Source organism: Carassius carassius, chromosome 49, assembly GCF_963082965.1.
Source record: "Carassius carassius chromosome 49, fCarCar2.1, whole genome shotgun sequence".
In the NCBI taxonomy this organism is placed as follows: domain Eukaryota; kingdom Metazoa; phylum Chordata; class Actinopteri; order Cypriniformes; family Cyprinidae; genus Carassius; species Carassius carassius.
This window is the reverse complement of record NC_081803.1, coordinates 17,446,996-17,469,624: the sequence shown is the minus strand read 5'-3', so window position 1 is coordinate 17,469,624 and position 22,629 is coordinate 17,446,996. Positions and strand designations below refer to the sequence as shown.

Sequence of the window (22,629 nt, the reverse complement as noted above, 5' to 3'; positions counted from 1 at the left end):
GACATTATGTCTTCTAAATCACCCGTGCTTCCAAAACCAGCAGGTTATGTCATCGTATACCTACAAATACATTCACACAGACGTTTCATGTGGAGTTACAGCAGTACTTACACACTCTACTTGAAAACGCATTGCACATTTAATACTGCCTTTTGGTTTAATGACTATGAGGATGAATACAGACATGAATGAACCATAGTCCCTTTTCTGGATTGATTTCAATGATCATATGCATCAAGAAAATTAATTTTGTGTGTGGTCTGCCCTTAAAAGCTAACCAACCCCTAGCATAAACAGTGGTAGCTGATCACTACAGCCTGCAGATGTTATTTTTAGTTATCTACCATTTTCTAATTGCCCTTGTTGCTTAAAGTAGGATAAGGGGTCTGCCAGTAAAGCCAACAGGGGGCTGCCGAGGCTCCGAAACACACGTCCCCAGAATCTCACAGGACAAAATGATCATCTAAGATCTATTTGCTTTGAATAAACTGGACTGACTCAGAGTGACCACATTAGACCAGTCCATCTGAGCCAGTTTCACATCACATAAGATAGCAATCAGCTATGTCTCTTCTGATATTTAAATTGCCAAATTGCTTAGAAATAGATCAAACCAATTAAATACATTTCTAATTTTATTTCTAGCCAGTTTAACTATTCTTGATGAGAAGAAAACGGAGGGAACAGGAAGCTAGACTCGAACCCATGTCACCAACATGAGCACCAATGGCTCAATATCAATAAAGGCCACTCTAGGACTGTAGTTCCAACTATAAATACCATCAACTCCAGTACTTGTGTGTGGGAGTTTGTATAATAAAAGCTTTTGCGTATGAACCTCAAGAGGATAGAGCTAACCTTTTTATGAGGTTGATTTTTTTATTATGTAAGTTTCTAAACAGTTTCTCTTTATTAATTCAAGCATAACATGGATTTTTCACAGTTCCGTCTTAACACACCAACTGTTGGTCTTTCTGTAAGAAAACTTCAAGATATAAGTATCTCCAGCTCTACTACACTTATAAAACCATACTTTCTCACATCACATGACCAATGTGCATCTATCACCCGTCCAGCAGCTGGTTCAGCATCAAAACACAAAAACAACTTACAACATGAAAAAGAAAAAAAAAATCATGGAATGGTTTTAAACTGAAAGCTTGGCAATATGAAGGTGTGTACAGCTTCCCGCAGGATATAAACAAACCCTGAGGAAGAACAGAAACACATTCATATAACAATAACTCATTAACAAATGCATGGATGCTATTGGCTGGGTTGGACCTGCTGTAGATAACCACTAATGTTCCACAACCGTTACTGCAACCCATACTCTTCCTCACAACAGAGTGCTGAAGTGCTGAAATATTTTTGCAGGACCTAAGTTAGCATCACCCTGGTTCCCTCACCAAAAACCCATTAGGATTTTTCCATCGGCTTTAGGTTTATTGCAGAAAATAAGCCCTGTGACTAAAAGTTTACGATCATTATCATCTTCAAAAGCGATCATAAAACCATCTTTTTAAATAAAAGTTTGGGTCCTGCCCCAAACTCACGCTATTGTTTGAGCCAATGCAGTGTCAAGATGGTTGGGATGTTTTGATAGCACCACAGAGCCACAGTGTTTCACTTTTCAGGGAAATCAACCTGATCTCACAGCAATTTGAACATATTTTAGGAGGTGGCTAATTGAAGTCATGAGGTCGTACAATTCGTATAAATTTGTACGAATGACCTGCACCTAACCCTGCCCCTAAACCTACCCGTCACTGGGGTCTAGACAAATCATACAAAATCGTACGAGTGAGGTCATTCATACGAATTCATACAAATTAGCCACCTCGTAAAATACGTATGATTTGGTCATGAGATAGCGTTGACTTGCGTTTCCACTGCAGTTTAGTACGTATGATGCAATTGACTTGAATTGAATTGAACTGAATTAGTACCGCTTTAGAGTGGGCGGGATTATTCATGTCATTATAGTTGCGTCGCCTCTACTTCTGCAACTCCTAAAAAACCTTTTAATTCTGTGCCACCCCATTAAGCTCTCGCTGGATCCGCTCCTTGACTATCAACGAGTGGGACATCTGTACTTCTTCAACAGACCACGATACAGCCATTTTTGGGTTGTTAAAAAAACGCATTCAAAACAGTTGCGTTTGATCCTTCGCTGGCTGTGCTGATTTAAATCTAGCGGTTCTGTTGTATTTGTGTCACAAGTTCAGTGACGCAGGTAGTGATGATTCTTTCCAGCCAATCAGTGATCAGCAGAGTATACACGTAACATTTTGGTAACGGTATGGTTCACTTGGAACCTCAGCTGAGGTGGTACTGAAAAAATTTACAGATACCAGGTACTACCCAGTAATACCCAGTAGAAATCCCCCCAAAAGTGAACCGTACCATGCAGTGGAAAAGCGTTTACTCTGCACCAGACACTATTCCAGAATTAGATCACTGAGGCTGCTTCTGAAGTTAGTTAGGGTGCTCCTTCTAGACTTAATATATTTTTCACCCATCCATTGCTATGGTTATCACTTTGTCACTAAGTGCTATTTCGGGAGTTTATCCTGTATAAATATGCAGAATCATTCCTGAAACTTTGGGAACACAGTATATGGTTCTACTGTTCAATCTAATTGACTGTGGCTCTTTCGCCATTGCTAATAAACCAATCAGAAGAAGTTGTTCCTCCTAACAGGGGAGGATAAACCAGTTGCATATAGTTGATGCACCATGGCTCAAGCTCTCAAGGAACCAGCCTTGATTCTCCATGGAAGCCTGTTACAAATGTACTCTGGCAACAAATATAGCTCTACATAGAAATGTTTTCTTCATATTTATCATAGTATCATTCAATTCCATATTTTGTTTTATAAATAAATGTGTACATGTCCATGTAACTTCATATTTACTTTCTCTGGTCCCAGAATCCAAAAGGTTTTTTAAAAAAAAGGATGGTGTCGAGTTCCAACATCTGCTGAAGGTTTCTGAGTGTTTAAACCAGAGAGTCTGTGCCCGTTTTGCAGTAACAGTTGGATTGTTTTGGTTGAGTTTGTTTTAGCCCTGGATAAAAATACCAATCAAGCGACTGCTTTTTCTCCCCCCCCCCCCATCTCTTTCTTCGCAGAGAAGACAGAAATTACAGTACTGGGTTTCCTTCAGTGTCTGCTGTCAGCAGGACTGTGAGAGGCGCTCAGTCAGTGCCGGCTCGGCTCAGCTCATCTGAACGCTTCCGAAGATGATCTTCACATTCCCTGAGACGGGACTCTGTTCAGGGTCAGTGATAGCGACTCTCTCCACTGTCTGAATTGTAGTCGTTTATCTCCATACCTTTCTGTAGCTTCATTAGAGACTCTCTCATCTGTAAACACACAAACACATCTTTGAAATTCTGTAGCGATTGCAGTTTAAAGGAATCATTTGTTATAAACATTTAGAATATAACCATATGGACCACTTTCTACCAGTTTTAACCTATTGGATTCTACTGAAGCAAGTCAGGCATATGGGTTTAGAATGACATGAAAATGTGTAATTGATGACAGAATTAAAACATTTTAAGTGAACTATCCCTTGAAGTTTCTTTATTCCTCATTGTTTGACACTGTATATTATTTATTAATATTGAAAGTGAAAGTGAAAGTGAAGTGACATTCAGCCAAGTACGGTGACCCATACTCAGAATTTGTGCTCTGCATTTAACCCATCCGAAATGCACACAGACAGAGCAGTGAACACACACACACACACACTGTGAGCACACACCCGGAGCAGTGGGCAACCATTTATGCTGCGGCGCCCGGGGAGCAGTTGGGGGTTTCGATGCCTTGCTCAAGGGCACCTAAGTCGTGGGATATATATTGTGCAGTTGTGAAAGTTTCACATTTTCTCAAACTTGTACTCGATCTTACCTCATCTAACAAAAGCACAGAGGACTTTATTATTTCCCTCCATTTCTCCAGCTCATTTTCATGGAAATGTTGCTGGGATTCCAAAAGCCGAGCCCATTCAATCTGTGTCTCTGGAAGTTTACTGCAACACACACACAGAGCGGAAAACATTCCTCACACAAGTATACAGTAGCTCATGTTCAAATTATGAAAATATGTTTCATAATCAGTATTTTGTCCTAGGGAAAGCTGACTTGAAAAGCAAAATCAGAAAAAGAAAGAAGATAATCAAATTTTTTTGAAAATATGTTGAGTTAGGTTTATAAAAATAAAATAAAAAATACAATTTGGTAATAAAGTATGAACTTCCATCTTATGCAATGCTGCTTCTCAATTAAACTGATGTTGCAAGAAAACAAACAAAAATACAGATTACTAAAATCATGCTTTGCAGAGTGGCACAAATAATGCAGGAAAAGTTATAAAAAAAAACAAACAAACAAATAAACACATTCAAGGATCTAGTTACCTTTCATGAGATCTGAAACCCTGCCAGGAGGTCAAACTCTGAGCCGTGTATTCCAGCATCCATAGCTTATAAAACAGCATCATGTTTAAAAAGACCAGCAGCACCAGGCTGAGGAACAAAAGACGAATTACTAAACCAATCAGCTACATCAAAAAACCTTGGTACAGCTGAAAATGTTTTGACAGCATTTATACATCATCATTAGCATCAATTTATGTTTCTGCCATGTTTTATAACCATGTTTTGTGTTTTTATTCAAATAAAGTTAACACTGGCCACTGGCCTTGTCTCATCCATTACTCATTTGAGTATGAATCCCTATAAAATATGTGGATTTTATTCCCAAAACTCTGCAGCATGTATGTGGCCGAAAAAAAAAGTTTTACACAAATTCTGAATGGATAATATATAGTAGGAAAGCATACAATGAGCACTCCTTTTATAATAACTAAAAAGCTGTCCCTTGTGTTAGTTCATCCCGATCTCATGAAGTTTTTTTATACTGTAATGAGAGGATTCGTGAGCTTCCAAAACTTAGCAACGATGTAAACAGAAACCTTTTGACAATCTCCAGAATGCAAACACAAATATACACTGGATAGTTTGCCAGATCTGTTTCGCCAATATGATAGTGAATAAAAAATATCTCAAGTTTTTCCCACGGGATCGGTTCTTATTAACATTCATACAGATGAAAACATTGAATACCTTACACAAATCCTGCAGGATGCAATGAAAACAGAAGAGAGAAAAAACATGAAGCCAGTGTGTAGTAACAAATTCCAGCTGCTCAACAGTCTGAGTTACTTATACAGTCACTTTGAAACATGTGAAAGAAATGGAGAAACCTTTTAATTTGACACAGTATGAAGATTAATCAGAATGATATCAGCTCAAGACACTGAATGAAACATGCAGTGATGACTTTAAAAAGTCATACTCTATACTTTTGTAGCATGGTACAATATGCATACATCAAATTCTTGTGTTATACCAGAAACATCCTTCATAAATGAGATGCACGTGCTAAAAATGAGCAGTTTGGCAGAAAAGGTGGAAGAAAATATTTTTTTTGTTGTTTAATTCCTGTGATAAGGTTTCCCACTGAGAATACTCACACAGAGCTGATTATAAGCAGGAGTTTGGAAACACTGTAGAGAGCCAGGCCTTCAGATCTGTGCTCTGGGATGTGTCTGGTCTGTGTGGATCCTGCAACAACACATGCATTATAATCAGTAACATAGAGAGAACACTTCAAAAATACAACAGAACAACATTATTATGCAAAGTAATGTCGCACCTGCCACGTGTTTGATGCGATGGATGACACTCTTCTCTTCCTCAGGTGTGGTGACGGGGCTGAGCACCTCATCCAGGTGCTGCTGCCTCATGTGCGTCAGCTGCCGTTTCCTCCGCCTCATTGTAGCTGTGCGTAGCGCTTTGGATTTGGGAGACTGTTTGTGAGGTTCAGATAGCACCAGCTGTACCTTACTCAACTCCAGCTCTACACACACAGAGCAGAGAGAGAGAGAGAGAGAGAGAAACAGATATTGTTTTCATATTTATTTTTTCTATCATGTTCTGTGCATTTTTTTGTTTGTTTTATTATTTTAAGGTCTTTTACTATAAAATTAAATATAGATTTTTTTTTTTTAATTATGATCTGATTCTAATTTCATTTCAAGTCCATTATTGGCATGAACATTGTTTATCTTCATCATTTTTATTTACATTTAGTTATTTAGCAGACACTTTTATCCAAAGCGACTTGCAAATGAGGACAATAGAAGCAATCAAACCAACAAAAGAGCAGCAATATATACGTGTTGTGACAAGTCCCGGATAGTCTACCACATAGAAAAATATATATATAATCAAAATAAGACAAGTGGTTAGAATAGAAGAAGAATAGAGAGTGCAAGTGCTAGAGGGTTAGCCTTAGATTTTTATACTTTATTCAGCAGTGTTATTTTATTAGTCCCTGCCAAAACTTACCTAGATACCTAAAATATTCATCCAGGCCACTCCAGAAGTTTCGCTCAATGAAGCCCTTGACCAGTCCCCATGGCTGCTTCCTGTAGCGTAGTTCAGCTGATACCCTTTTAGATTCGTGAGAAAAAACATAGCATTTTATCCTCACATGCTATAAATGTTTTTGTAGATCACAGATCATTACACATTATATTTATATTTATTGGACTGTAAGGTAAAGAATTAATAAGTATAGAGCACAAGCTTTACCTCAGGCGGCACTTGTTCTTGGCGACTCTGGTTAGCATGTAGCGGTTGAGCGTGTAAAAGTAGTCGTGATACGGGACATTGTGAGTTATCACCTCAGCGTCGATGATGTAGCACTCGCTCACTTGACTGGCCTTGTGCAAAGTCTAGAAGAAGAAAAAAAAACAGCTTTTCACAGCATCATCAGAAGACAAAACGACATGAAACATGTCCCGTATACTGTATGTGGCTTGTTTGTCTGCTCTGTTGAGCTCACCTGCGTCTCTGTGACTGTGGCCGTCTTTGGGGCCAGTGGATTGGAGAGGGAGACGGTGTACATGATCTCTCTGGTCTGATTACCAGTGTCCTCTTTCTTCCACGGGTGATAGACCACGTCTGAAAAGAGTAAAAAATGGTTAAATCAAAAAGAAAGAAAGGAAGGAAGGACGGACGGACAGATAGACAGACAATAACGGTCAACCTGAAAAGCGTCTCTGCTCCAGAAACTCTCTCATGAACTGGGATTCAGTGAAGAGGATGTCATGCAGTTTATCCACACTGAACTTATACACTTCGTTAATGTACAGTTTCCCATTCAGATCTTCCTGGAAGGCTTGCACTTCCCCTGCTGAGATGACAGAAACAGGAAGAGTCCGTGTGTCACACCAGATATGGTGCGGTATATAGAAATGGTAAAAATCTATTTTTGAGAGAGCGTACACACCCTCATCATGTGTTTCCGAGGAGTCGCTGAGTTCAGTGGGAAGGTCCTCATTGTCGTTGAAGTCAAGAGAGGGTGAGGGGGTGGGGACATGGGCGGAGCCACTAGTCTCTGGCAGCTTGTTGTCAGGTAACGGCAGGGGTAGGAGGTCTTCAGGGACACAGCCACTAAAGTCCTCCACTGGGGGCACGTCAAACTACACAGACAGAAAGAATATCAATCACTCAAAACATACGTTTTCCATTCTAACATTATGGTGTAGTGGGCAGGTATGGCAACCTTAAACCATAAATGTCACACAAACTACTATTCCCACAGTAATGCACTGATATGTTGTGTGGAGGAATCTGGTGCTTACATTGACCGGACCGTCTGTGCTGTCCGTGGAATTCAGACTGTTGTTTGGGAAAACCCTCCTATGGAGCTGGGGGCTTATGTCCATTTTGGCGTCTGGGGGTTTGGGGCAGTTGTCATTGGTCTCGTTGTCTTCAGTGGGAATCTCCTCACAGTACCTGCACCAGGGAGAAGGGCAACAGCTGCAGGTCAAGATTACCAGCTCGAGCAGAAGAATATGCCCTCTCCCACAGATAGCAATGGAATGGGCCGATGGATAGTGGGTGAAAAGGAGATATGAAGATGTCTAAAGCAAATTAATTATCATCTGAATATTGGATGCACCAAGTCTGACTAGGTATATCATATTGGGTACTTTTGATTTGTTGATTTTGATGGTGTTTTCAATTTATTGAATGGTGAGGGGCTAAATATATATATTAAAACAAATCTCTTATGCATAACCAAGGCTGCATTCATTTAATCAAAAATACAGTAAAAGCAGTAATAATGCTAAATATTTTTACAATGTAAAATAACAGTTTTCTATTTTAATATATTATAAAATGTCATTTAGTTCTGTTGTGCAAAGCTGAATTTTCAGCATCATTACTCCAGTCTTCAGTGTCACATGAAAATTGAGAAATCTCTTAAATGACTGTTTGCTAGACCTCTTCCTACAAAGCTGTGAGAGAGGGTGAAGATTTGTAAATTATGAATCACCTAAATCAGGATTATTCAAATCTTGCCCTGGAGGGCCAATGCGGTGCAGAGTTTTGCTCCAACCCTGATCAGAGTCACCTGCCTGTGATTTTCTAATGATCCCAAAAACATTGATTAGCATGCTCAGGTGTGTTTGACTAGGGTTGGAGCCAAACTCTGCACCGCATTGGCCCTCCAGGGCAAAATTTGAATAACCCTGACCTAAATAGTTGAACATTCATGATGGGGGGAAACTCACCCCATGGTGTTGAAATCGTCATCAGGAGGTACATAATCTTCATCATCACTGGTCAGACCCAGTTCATTCCCATAACACTGATGGACAAAGTGCCACAGCTCTTTGGGACACAATGGCTAGATAAAAACCAGAGACACAGTGGGTGAACATGGCAACCAAGCATTTGTTTTCAATGGATCACTGGATATAATGCCATGTCTTATCCAACCTTTTCCAGTAGGGCATTTTGCCAGAGTCTGAACATCATCATGTACGTCCGATCTCTTGCCCCAAATGAGGTAAAAAAGTGCTAGAGGAGAAAATGTGGATATTTAGTGTTGGTACACTACTAAAAGTCAAAGGCAAAGGCCTGTGTTTACCTTTTCACCATCTGTGCACAGCTGGATGGCATTGGGGATGAGTCTAGCCGTCTTCTCTTTCGTCATGGAGCAAACATCTTTCAACCTCACAGTCAGCTACACACACAAGAAAACATCAACTCAACAAACCAGCAGCAGCCACATCTCAAAACAGTATGTTCAATGTATATCACTCTATTTCCAAAGCTAAAAAGACCAACAAAATAAAGGTGGCAGAAATTAGCTGCTTCCCTTCACACAGCTTTCAGATTCAGCGGTTCAAGAATATGGCATGAGTTGACGACTGATCGTAACTGATGCCCTCTGAAATGAGAGTAATTCATCAACTCACCAGCGTTTCCCAGCGGAATATGTTGCTATAGAAACAGAGCCAGTTTTCAGAGAGGTAGAGGCGACCCTGCAGGAGGATATCTCTCTGCAGGGCACAGGAGTAGTCTGTCAGGATGAGGCGAGAGGTCAGAGGTCACGAATGTTAAGATACAGCAGCCCCTTTCATGCATATTTTTTTACACATTTTTTCCAAACACACACACCAAAAATGTAATAGGCTATAACTAGTTTGAAAAAAAAAAATACACATTTAAAGTAGTGAAAATTGTAATACCTACAGTATTATACCGTAGCATAAAGATCAAATATAAGACTCACCCACAATGAGGCGCTCTGTGTCAGGCAGCTGCTTAAAGAGCTTCCTGAAATCTTCATTTCGCTGTTTGTATGTGGGACTCAAAACCTGAAAGACAAGAGGAGAGAGAGAATGAGAGACATAATGTAGAGTACACATAAACATATACAGCCACAAACATCCAAACAGAGACAAAACATTCAGCATTTCCCAAAAGGTACAAAGGAGACAAACTGTAAAGGGTCATTCTAAAAAAACAGGTGCCATTTGTGTCCCCCATATACAACATAAAAAGTTTTTACAATATTTTTTTTTTCAATGCTCTGCTGGCTTCATTATCTACACAAAGGTACTGGATAAGTACTTCAGATGCTCTGCAGGCATGTCCTGACTGAAACCACAAACAGTTTGCGAGATGTTCATGATCTAACATAACAAAATCCAAACAAAAGGAGGGAGATAACTCTTTTCTCTACTCCTCTCTGATTGGTTGCTTACAGCAGGAACGCTCTCAGAATCCCAGTCCGTCCAATCACACGGAGGCACTTCGGTTTGTTGGACCGCCTCCCAGTCATAGAGCCAATCAGACTCTGCTTCAAAACTGAGGATTTCCATCGCTCCTGTCCAGTGTTGGAGACGTTGCCACTTGTCTCAGCTCCTGACAGTGGTGCAATGCTTCACAACATATGTGCTGAGATCCAGTGCAGTTTCACCATGCTCTGAAATGACCTGGAGTAACCTGTGCAACTGTACTTTGGCATTACCAATTTTGTTGTTTAAGTAAGTCTCAGCACCTAAACACCAGCAAAACAATCTTTCACAGACAGCAGGAAAAATCCTCACACTGAAATACACACATCGCTCTTGACAATGAAAATGGAGCACGTTTTCCTCAGGAAATGAGTCAAATTTTTAACAAGACACAGAGGACAGTTAGTGGTAACATGGAGCAATGTCCGTCCTTTGGAATTGATCACTTGATGCTCTCAGAATGGAAATGTCCCTTGGAGCTGCTCTCTTCTTGTTTTAGGGTTTACACCTGCTGATCCACCAAATTTACAAAATACAAGAAGCAGTTCCAGATCCAGTCAATAACTGAGGAATGTTGCCACTTTACAGTGTTTCAGATCCAAATGGTTCAAGGTTTTTCAATCTGGTTATCTAATGCATGGTGAGAAAATATCAATTCTGGCAAGAAAAACTAAATTGTTACACTGTTAACCTAGAAATATCCAGAGGCAAACATTCGTTTACACAAATCCAAAAATATAAAAGTGTGTGACTGCTTGAGGAATCCCCAAAAAACAACCACCTGTTGAAAAAAAAAACAAAAAAAACTCTTCTCTTCAGACAAAAAAAATTAATATATATATTATTAAAAAAATCTTTCTTCAGCATGCATATTCAAAATAGCATGCATTAATATCCTTGCAAGCCAAGATGCGTTCATCTGCTACGAGCTGTTTTGAGTAAATTTCTTCCCAGAGGATGCAAAATTTGTCTCCAACTTGAGCTGGAGCAACCCTTTACTATGGCAGGAAAGAGTTCTCACTGAGACTTTCTACAAAACAATTCTGCCAAGAGGAGTGGGAGCGGCCTGAGAGAATGTTTGTGTGTGAGAAACAGGGAGGGGGAGGAGCTCGGGAAGCCAGCCGGCCAACAGAACGCCAAGGAGACGAGAGAGGAGGGGCCGTGTCAGATGTAGTAAGCTCCTTGCTTCAGGCTGTACATTTTTCTCACTCATGATCGAAGAGCTGTGAGATTTATACACTTCTCCTAGGACTGTCATTACACCCCTCCCCATCCCGGGTCAACCTAGATTTCACATCTCTCCAGAAATGTAGCAAAAACACCATTTATACTGCAGTGATAGTCAGTTTCCTGAAGACCCTGAGGCGCTTAATGACTGAACAAGACATTTCAGCTTCCACAAATGTTTTCATTTCATCAAAAAGCCCAAAAAAGTAGCATGAAAAGGAGAAGTTTTTTTGGTTTCATGAGGTGGGAGTAATAAATCAAAACAGTGGGTGGTGGAGAAAAATATAGGATGGCGAGATAAAGAAAGTTTGAGACAGAATCACAGAGGCCCCCATTGTGCACAAGTCATTTTATGGTGTAAGTGTTTAGGCACGGCCAAGGACAACGCCTCAGTCTTCCTTCTCTCCCTCATACTCGCACTCTCACGGGGTGAACGAACTCTAGTTAACTTCCTGCACTAGAGGAAGGGGGCGGTGAGGGGATGCCAAATGGGTGAATCATCTCTCATTCGGGCCTCTCCTTCAATCCCCTTTCAAGCAAAACATCTGAGGCAGACTCATTGTTCAGCTCAGGAGCAAGACACACTTAGTAGAACCCTATCATTGCATTTGTTTTGAAAGCTCTAAGAAAGTCCCTTATTTGAACAATTTTGGTACTATGTCGGGTTGTCACTTGATGCCCAATGTCAAGCCTGGGTCATATAGGTATTTCATTTGAGATAGTTACCGAAATCTAACCAGGTGTGGTTGTTGGAGATATAGAAGGACGACTCCTGTTCTTCTCAAGATTTTTCTTCTGCTGGGCTTAGCGTCATGTGGAGTTTTTTTCTTTTCTTGCCACAGCTGCTCTTCGCATGTTCACTCAGGGTCTGAAGGCCTAATGCATCATTTTCTGTAGAAGCGCTTTGAAACATAATGGATTGTAAAATGAGCAATTCAAATAAAAATGACTCAACCCTCCCCGCGACCACATGGGATTTGATTATAGTATACAGTCCTAGTTGAAAATGTTATTTCTTTACTGACGCCCTAATGGAATGGATGTCAGAAGAGTGTTTACAGTTGACATCTTACAGCTTGTGTCTGTCTCATCTGTCCACTCAGGAAAAACAAAAATGAGCAAAGTTGAGTATTTTCTGATAAGCGCACACTTGGAGAGAGTCTTAGTATCATTGTTTCCTGCTGATCTTTATTAACAGGGACTGTTATCTGTTATCACACAGCTGCTGGTGTCCACACATCCTGTTTTCTCTTTGTTTACGGAGACATGCAAAAGCTTCATTCAGACTGCCCTTGTACCTCCCTAACATTTTTAAGCCAAGTTTGAACCATCATCCATTCAATTGTCAAAATTTGGTCTGCTCAACTGAGTGATTCTAGGGAAAATGGGATAAAATGTAAAAAAATAAATGTAAAACTAAAATGTAGGGATAAAATGTAGACAATGTGATTACATTTCTTAAGATTTTTCTTGCAAAAGAGAGAGAGAGAGAGAAACAATTCTTTGACTTGAGTTTTAAGAGAGACCTCAAAATCTCATCAAATTCCTCCAGAATCAAATTATCTGAGCTATACCATGCTTAGAAATTTGTATATTTATTATGTTCCAGCAGTAACACAGCCTAATCCATGGCAGAAAAAGAAACTGTTTATTTGAGAGAGAGAACACTGCAGTCTTTGTTCTGCTGTTCTGCAGTGCACTTTCATCGAGATGGCCCAGAGGTTATGACCGACCATAACACACTGACAAAACATCACAAAGGCACTTGTGAAATGATGAAAAAATGTCGTGAAGAGCTGGCTGACCCGAAGAAAAAAAATCAATTCTTTCCCACAGGAAAATAAATGCTGGGAAAATCAGGTCAAACATCCAGCTTTAGAGAAGAAATAGGTAATTATTTCCAACATGTCTGTGAAAGCAGTTGAACTCAAACAACACTGGGAGGCGACATCATCCTACAACCAGTAAAGCCATTCCCAATCCTGCCCAATGTTGTGCAATGTAACAATGTTTATAGGAACCCCTGAGCATTCCTGTAAAATTTCCCTAGAATGCCTACAAAACGCATACCCAAAGTGAACTGCAAACTGTTCTTGAACCATTTGGAGTATAAAGTATGCATGGTTTTGGTCTCTTTTGAAAGGTGACACTCTGAGGTTTGTTCTGTTTAGGAAAGTCACTGTAAGAACTTTGAACTGAAAAAGGGAAAAAAAATATTTTGCCTATTTTTTTTTTTTTTTCAGAAACAGATGTTGACTAGTCTCATATAGTCTCTATAGTTGACTATAGCTGAAAGCTATTAGCTGAAAAACACAATGGGATCACAGCATGAAGCCTTGTTGGCAAAGACACTGATTATACCTGCTCTGTTGATTGTATCTTAAAATGCAATCAGCTTTCCAAAGTTATAACTTTTTTTTTTTTAAGTTGTATGTCACAAAGTTACAGTGGAACACTAACAGGTTAAAGAGAATAAAAGCAAATATAGTGAAAGTAACCATGTGGCTTATGGGCTATTATGTGCAAAAAGGTGCTAACATATATGAGAGTATATCTCATATTTAGGACAAACTGGATAATGCACTTTCCCCGCAGCAGCTCTCTCTGTGTCCTCCACAATTTTTCAGATCAAATTTTTATCAAACTAGGCCTACTGTATATCGATATAGATGATATTGCCTTATACCATGTCATTTATGAAAATATATATTGATATATCGTACAAACTCAATACACTGTCCAGCCCTAAATGCCAATATCATACAAACACACAACACTGAATATTAAAAAAATCACTGATATAAATAGAACATAGAAAATAATAAAAATAGACTTACGTTATACCAGCTTTGACTTTTCTGTGAGTTTGAAGAATCCGAATTTGATGGTGGAACAAACAAGAGAGGAACAGAGGAACATTAGAGTGGGTTTTTAAGGGAGTCATTCAAATACATAAAAAAATACATAAAAATACATACATTTGACTATCTACATATTATACACACACCACAGGGTTTAACTCTGAATGTGCAGGTATACCTGTGTGTTGCATACATATTATCTATCTATCTATCTATCTATCTATCTATCTATCTATCTATCTATCTATCTATCTATCTATCTATCTATCTATCTATCTATCTATCAAAAAAGTTTGATCAGCACAGGTATAAGTGCACTTCATTTGAGAATATCCTAAAAGGATCGATGGTGCTTGTACCATTGCACATTCCTCATACACAAAGCTTCCACAAGGGGGCAGTATTTACACTAAATTAAACTTTTTCTTTAAAATGTTGCTAACCGTTTTGTACATTTTATAGAGAACCGATCTACAACATCACAAGTACCTCAAAACAACCTTAGCAGTGATTATGATACAGTTTTATGGTACATATACGCAAATAAAGACCTAGAAGCAATCTCTGCAAAACTCTCTTTCTCTGACTCCAAACATCAGCAGAATGGAGACAGATGTGTAATGAGAGCATTGGACAGAGCATCAGGACTCTACAGTTCTCTACTGCGGACTCTTCTCACGGGACTCAAGGGTACACATATTGAGTTCTTACTTTAATCAGGTTTAATCTGTCATACTGGAGAGAGAGTTCATCAGGAGTAAGAGGTTAGGTGTGAAATGTTTTACTAATATATGTTTTTCTGCCTCTGCAACACAAGTGATGCGTCTCTAATATGGCATCGTTAACTGAAATCTGATTTGGTTTGATGCTGCCTCGGTACAGTTTGTTGTCTATTACAAGTGAACTTTTTTCAAAGTGTTTCAGACACACTTGAATACATTTAACTTGGCATTACTAGCTAGCTTCACACTGGGTTTGTTTAGTATGTACTATGTAGCAGGGTGGAAGTACAGTAGAGAAGAAAAGAGTGATGCTTACTTTAGACAGTCTCTTGTGTGACTAGCATGCATGAGAGGAAGAACAGATATCAGAAAACAAAAAAAAAGAAAACTATGAATAAGTGCAGAGAAATGAAAAAAAAAACTGTTGGGTGGTAAAGCTTCTCCACATAACACGATGTGCTGATGGATATGACATGAATATACAACGATCGCTAACTTCAAATCAGACCAGAATTCAATGTGCCCCACATTGTGACAGGCATAAAGTATATCTCAAATGATTTCCTCTTGTAAAGCATACTTTTTCATAAAATACATTGTTCTTCTTGAAGAGGAGAACTTAACCTTTTATCTTGGAAATGAAATCCTTTAACAGATGCAATGATATGAAAATGAAAGCAAGAGCTCGGTTTCAAAATCTACTGAGCTGCCACGCTGCCTACTGTACACCTTTAGAAGCAAAATATTTAAGTACAAACTTTGTTGCTAAACTTATGCTCTATCAAGTACTAGATATATTGTGTAAAACAGTCAATTTTTCTAGTAGGCAGCTCACTGGGTTTTGGAGTCAATGTACTGGAAAACTAAAACTGCAAACATCGTTATCATGTATGAACATGTGGGCTATCATCTCTATGAGTACACATCATCTGCAATTTTATAACGTGATGCAGAATTGAGTTTAAAAACCTGCACGATAAGAAATTGAATCCCATAGTAGCAATAAATGTGAAAACGAAAAGAGCAGAAGTACAGTAAGTACAGTCACACATGTTTACTTTGGAGTTCTTCCCTGCGGGGCGGCTGCTGTGAAGCGACTGGCTGTAGGTGCGCTGGATGGCCTGTTCCGGGGTGGAGGGGGCTTTATCAGAGCAATGATCAGAGCTCTTTTCCACCATGTTCTCTCCCTCTGGACTCTGGGGTGTTGGGGAGCGCAGGCGTTTATGCAGGACAGGCGAGCAGGCCGGCGAGCTGCGGTTCGAGTTACTGGCAGTGCTACAGAAACAAGACAAATATCCAGTAAAAAACAGATTCTAGACTTCAAAAGGAATACAAATGTTTGTTGGACAGTAAGCACATGACTTCCAGACACACTGATCTGTGGTGCTCATGTGGGAGATGGTTCAAGTTTTCTTTAAGCCGGCAAAACAACAGAAGTCAACCACCAAAACAAACGTGTACACACTATACGGCTGTTGATTAATCGAAATCGATTTGAGCGTGCGCGATTTCTAAATCGCTTTATAGCATGATTTTCCGTGGCCCGGCCTCCCGCAGTATGTTAACTGAACCAATCAGGATGCAGCGCACCTAAGTGGAGCGCGAGAACAGAGCAGACTGGGCATATGCCTAACTCCAGGTTCACACTCTGTCTGTGATGCATAGCCTTTTTTTTTTTTCGAGCCCATGTTAACGGATCAGAACGTTCACACTGCATGCAGTAAAAAGATGAGAACTGAAAAGGTTATAAATAGAAAGATGCGAAAAGATTTAATATGATTCTTAGCACGCACATCTGGTTTTGTTAACAGAGCAAAGACAATCTGTGTGCGAGCGGATAGATTCGCGCTCGCGCATGATTTTAATGTGCTTTCGCCTTAGAATAATGCGCTCTCGTTGCTGCTTCTGAACCACGTACACATAACTTACTTTATACACACTGCAGACGGAGTACGTGTGAACCTTGGGCAATAAATATATTGGGCAAAACATATAACACCTGAGGCACCGCTACAGTAAATAAATAAATCCCTGAACACGGGTTTTATTTTATTTTTTTATTATAATTTTTTGCCATATGTCTAGACATTTTGTTTGACATCTTTACTTAGTGATTATTTTGACTTATGTCTGTTCTAGAGACATGTTACAACTTTTTGATAAAGCTCTAATTGTTTTTTTTTTAAATATGTTTCAAATTTATACTGAATGCATTTATTACTGTAAAGCATTTCCATGTGTGTCAAAATCCTGATTAAAATCGAAATCGCAAAATTGATAAAAAAATCGTGATAGGTTTTTTTTGTCCATATTTGCCCATTTTCCACAAGTTGATATGATTCTTTAGAGTCTTAATGAAAAGTCTGTAACATAGTTTGGGCAAAATTTCTCAGTGGTAGTGTAAAACAATGCCCTTTTTTACCCTGTCAAAAACAGCTCTTTTCAGAGCAAGCCGTTTTGTAGATTTTCCCTTTAAATGTTAATTAGCTTTGCTGACCCCGTCCCCTCTTCAGAGTTAATCTCAGAAAGACGGTTTACTTTAGCCGCATTCATCGTGAAACTTGCTAATTAGCACATTATTGGGAAAGGAGATTTGCAAAGATTCATTAAAAAAACATATACTCGCTTCTTCTGTTGGTGAAGCTGGATCACGAATGATTCACGCGGACATGGACGTATTTAGGTAGACCGGGTATGTGTGACGTGTGGGTAGACGTCTCTGTGACGTCACACAGATAGGCATCTGAGATCGGCTCGATTTGAGAAAGGGGAAATGGTTTAACAAGATAAAATACAAAAACCCCTAGGTGGATTTTTATCATTATAGGGTGGTTGTGTACACAGACTGCCGACACACACTTCAGTTCAAGCAACTTGTAAAAGTGCATGTAGCATCCGATGACCCCTTTAATGCAGTTCTACTTTTGTACTGCCTCATTTTATTTCTCCAAAGAGCTTTCAGGAGAAGCATCAAAGCTGGCAAAGTTAATAAAGCACATACTGTAAATAAAGCATAACTGAGAACTCCATTAATTCTTCTATAATGAAGAGTAACCTCTAGACATGTGTAACCTCTATAACCTCTGGCTGACCTCAAACACACAGAATTGCTCACAAAGGTCAAGATCATGTTAATAACACAGAAAATGAAAAGGTTTTTTTCAGTCAGAAGGGGAAGCACTTCATCTATCTCTATCTCAATCTCTCCATGCAGCAATCCTCCATCTTCCTGCTGTCAGCCCTTCATCTGTCCATCAGAACGGGCACCGATCTTAATTATTAATGTTCTGTACCTGAGCTAAGAGCTGCCCGTCTGGAAAAACAAACACAGTGTGACAAAAGAGAGATAAAGGGAGAGAGAGAGAGAGAGAGAGAGAGAGAGAGAGCAGATAAAACAGCAACTCATAAAACACCTCACAATATCTCTGGTTTCATATCAGCCTAATGCACTCAGGCAGCCATTCCCTCCCAGAACACACATCCACATGTTGTACATGGTTCTGACGGCAAATAAATCACTGCAGATGAAACCTTTACAGAAACAGTGGCATCAGATTACTAGTGCATAGGTCTACATCTGTCATTCTGTCAAGAATCTGTTAGATCAGCTGCTTAAATGTTTTCTTGTACATCATCAAATTTCATATACAAAGTGAGGATGAGAAGCACAGTTCTGGCAAATGAACTGCTAAGTTGTTGATTTTAAATTCTGTTGTATTTATGTCTAAATAAGTAGTCTAAATACTAATAAAAATCATTTTTAAATGCCATTAGTGAATTTAGGCATCACAACTTTATAAGGTACAGTATGAAAACCGTGATCTAAAATGTAAAAACATACTAAACAAGCATGCAGAATTAAATAATCAATATTGACTGATAAATTAATAATATATATTTAAAGAATAAATTGTAAAAAAATATATTTTTTAAAAATATTACTCACCAGGATTATTATAGTAAACTAAAAATAAAACCATAAAAACATTTTCATTACATGAAATAAAAAATGTTAACTATAATAATATAAAATAATAATAATAATTTAAAAAACAAAAAACATTTCAGCTAGTTGACAAGGCGACATTTCTTATTTTCCTTCAGATTAACTTAACTAAAATAATGTTAACTGATATAAAATAAAGTTATATAGACATTTTATAATTCTCTGGACATATTCTTCTGTACTCTTTTTTTTTTCTTTTATTATTATGTATGAATTATTCCTCTTACAAATCTGAACTGTGTACCTTTTTTCCGGGGGGTTTTTATGGTTCCTTTTTATATTTGTGCTATAATCCCAATTCAGTAAACATAATTATTACAAAACAATAATAATAATACAAATATGAAAATAAAAACTCAAATTCAAAATTTTACCAAAAAACTAATAGTGTCTCTATGTTGCTAAAATAAAACTGCTACCCACTAGTTGTGCACTAGATAGTACATATATTGTGAAAAGTGTGTGAATTAATCTTTTTTTTTTAATCTACATTACATACCACAAAGAGTCCAATAAGCAGTTACCTCATAATCCATTCAAAACATGTCTTCTACAAAAGCTTTGTCCATCATGTTCAACACCTGATGTTAGTGATAAAAAGTCTTTATCAAACACTCTATAGAAAGAAAGCAGTTATTATGGGTGGCTGTCTGGCTCTCCTCACCTCTCACCTGTCATAGCGGCGCTCATTAGGGACCTAATGACAAGCCACTGAGGCGTAGTCACATGTATATGTGTGAATGCAGTTTTCACATTTGTGCTTAAATGTTGAGACTAAAAACCAACACACATCTAAGTGTGCAACACACTTCTGGTCTAAGACATTTTCTCCAACCACCAGTTGGAGGTTAAAGCTCTCTCACGCTAGCCTACATCACAGAGAGCAAAAAGCAGTGATAAACATCTTTCTCACACTTGTTAAAGGGGTGAAAACAGTCATATGTGATGCAAAAAAAAATGCTTGCAACATGCAGAAAATGTGATGCATTGCTCTGGTCAAATGACTGGTCAAATGTTCTTCTAAAAACATAATTAAATTCATCCAGTTCCAAGAAGCACTGCTTAGATGGGTTTAAAGATGCTGGTAGCATCAAAGAAATCACTCAGTTAAATATTGAAAGGTGGCAAAAGCATCTGTGATAACTAAAATACTGGAAATTGTCGCTAATGGATATGTCAAGTGCGGCTGCCCATCATGCAAATGCAAAAACAATGACTTCCCTTCATGATTTTCATGCAAAAATCACACACAGACAAACCTGGTGGCCATGAGGGGCTACATGAAAGCGTTGGGCTCTGCTTCATTCATTCAGTGTGGCTGCAGTGTGGGGATGGAGTGATATGACGAGAGAGGAGGAAAAGAGGAGGCGGAGCATATCTTCTCTGAGTCCAGCATCCTTGTTTTTTCAAGCAGTCTTTCTCATTTTCTCGCTCTTCCGCATGGCCGTTTCCTCTGCTGTCCTGTTAGTCTCACGCTATCATTCTGTCAGGGTCAGCGGGGACAGGAGGACGGTGAGCTGGTGTGAAAAACGACTCCAGAGTGGCGGCTGGGGTTGATATAATATGCATGGGTTTCTTGAATGAAGCCGCTCACGTCAGCAGCCTGAACAACAAGCCAATCTCTGGCTCTCTACCCCTCCCCCCGTCCAGTCACACCACTCCCCTCTCACTCTTACTCACTCGCTGACTCTGTCCTATCCTGATGCATATGCCAGCAAATCCTGCACATATACATTTTGGACTGCATAACTAGTATTGTAACCGATAGTACTTTTGCATATTGCATATGTGTGAATGATGGCTAAAATCCTCATTGTTGTTGAAGAGCAATGTGCTGTTATTTTTCTGAACAATGACAGTTTTTTTGGTGGATGATAAAAGAGGCAATTCCTGTGATAACAAAGCTGAATTTTCAGCATCATTACTCCAGTCTTTATTGTCACATGATCCTTCAGAAATTATTTAAATTTAAGTTATTAGAGGCCAAGAACCGAAGGTGCGATGGTACCTATTATATCTGTTGACGTTCTTCTTTTTCTTCTTCTCAGGGAGTCTATGGCAGCCCATAGAACCACTTTTTGGGAAAGTTATGAAATTTGGCATGCAAATAGAGGACAGTCTCAACATTAACCGTAGCAAGTTTGGAGTCTTGAACTCAAAAACCCTAGCACCACTAACAGTTCATAACTTTCGAACAGTAAAGTTTAGAAGCAAAATATTTTTTTCCTCTGATTCCTTGGGTGCACACCAAAATGTAAAATTCTACAGGTCAAGACTTCGGTCAAGACTCAGATCTTCTTCAGACCATGCTGGCTAAAAGTTCTCTAGTTCTAGAATAATGTGCGAACGAATCTGGACAGTTTCTTCGGAGATATGAAAAAATGGCTATTTTTGCTTAGAACTTCAAAATGATTTGGACAAAACTGGTTTCTTTAGATTCAGTGCAGCATGCCGAGTTGAACCATACCCAAATTTCCCATGTCAGTCATTTTGGGTGTTGGCCATTTTGAATTTTGTCATAAAATGCTTTATTTTATAAATGCATTACTGTATCATTACAAAACTCGATATGTGTCTTGGGCACCATGCCCTGATAGTCCTCAAAAAGTTTCAGGGCAGCACCACCTTTTGGTAAAGAGCTATAATGAAATGTCAAAAAAGGTAATTACTTTTGAGTATATTAGCCTATTGTAATGACTCTATGCCATAGTCGGCTAAACCTAGTTTTTTTTTTTTTTACCTAAACCATTTGTCTGATTTTCAGCAAATTCAAGGCAGATCATCTTCAGACTGCTGACAAAAAGTTTAAAAAAGAAAAAGAAAAAAAAAAAGCTCTGCAACAAAATTGAGGGATGATGTCAAAATGACTGTGAGTTGTCAACTCACACTGACCATTCCTGAAGGCCCTGTAAAGACCTTGTCTCAGAGGAGCACCAGGACAAGACCACAGGAAACAGATGATTCTTCTGCACAATCTGACTTTGCTGCAGCCTGGAATTGAACTACTGGTTTCGTCTGGTCAGAGGAGAACTGGCCCCCCAACTGAGCCTGGTTTCTCCCAAGGTTTTTTTCTCCATTCTGTCACCGATGGAGTTTCGGTTCCTTGCCGCTGTCGCCTCTGGCTTGCTTAGTTGGGGTCACTTCATTTACAGCGATATCGTTGACTTGATTGCAAATAAATGCACAGACACTATTTAACTGAACAGAGATGACATCACTGAATCCAATGATGAACTGCCTTTAACTATCATTTTTGCATTATTGACACACTGTTTTCCTAATGAATGTTGTTCAGTTGCTTTGACGCAATGTATTTTGTTTAAAGCGCTATATAAATAAAGGTGACATTGACATTGACATTCCACATCAATTTATTAGCAGTGCCACCTATTGGGAAAAAGTGAAAAACCAGTATTACTAGTGATTATGTATATGATTTGTCAGCCATTTTGATTAAATCATCCTAAAATGGTTTTAATTACTCACTGTTGCAAGTGGTCTGATGCTCCATGCCATGCTTATCTCCTCACTTTGCTTTTGTTGTGCTGCCCCCTTAATTGCTGCTTGCAGATGTATTTTTTTCCATTATAACTGGTTATTAATAATGGTTCTGACTTTTATAAATGCAAAAAACTATTTTA

General features: G+C 38.9%; 1 protein-coding gene across 5 annotated transcripts in view; it reads right to left on the bottom strand.

The window, feature by feature from the left end:
• Positions 1-3,111: 3,111 nt before the first annotated feature.
• LOC132132135 (protein Aster-B-like) overlaps positions 3,112-22,629 on the bottom strand; it is a 64,970-nt gene continuing 45,452 nt past the window's right edge. For 3 of the 5 annotated variants that reach the window (XM_059544422.1, XM_059544420.1, XM_059544423.1), the window contains 19 exons: positions 16,041-16,257; positions 15,299-15,319; positions 14,237-14,257; positions 9,665-9,749; positions 9,348-9,451; positions 9,017-9,112; positions 8,866-8,946; positions 8,658-8,773; positions 7,722-7,875; positions 7,367-7,559; positions 7,124-7,270; positions 6,920-7,038; positions 6,667-6,809; positions 6,421-6,524; positions 5,726-5,929; positions 5,544-5,634; positions 4,426-4,533; positions 3,918-4,038; positions 3,112-3,367 (listed from right to left, as the gene is read on the bottom strand). In XM_059544422.1, the coding sequence (XP_059400405.1) occupies positions 3,284-3,367; positions 3,918-4,038; positions 4,426-4,533; positions 5,544-5,634; positions 5,726-5,929; positions 6,421-6,524; positions 6,667-6,809; positions 6,920-7,038; positions 7,124-7,270; positions 7,367-7,559; positions 7,722-7,875; positions 8,658-8,773; positions 8,866-8,946; positions 9,017-9,112; positions 9,348-9,451; positions 9,665-9,749; positions 14,237-14,257; positions 15,299-15,319; positions 16,041-16,257 (2,209 nt within the window). In that variant the 3' untranslated portion in view covers positions 3,112-3,283. Of the gene's footprint in view, positions 3,368-3,917; positions 4,039-4,425; positions 4,534-5,543; positions 5,635-5,725; positions 5,930-6,420; positions 6,525-6,666; positions 6,810-6,919; positions 7,039-7,123; positions 7,271-7,366; positions 7,560-7,721; positions 7,876-8,657; positions 8,774-8,865; positions 8,947-9,016; positions 9,113-9,347; positions 9,452-9,664; positions 9,750-14,236; positions 14,258-15,298; positions 15,320-16,040; positions 16,258-20,247; positions 20,601-22,629 lie in introns of those variants that run through there. The other 2 variants (XM_059544424.1, XM_059544421.1) reach the window with 2 other exon arrangements.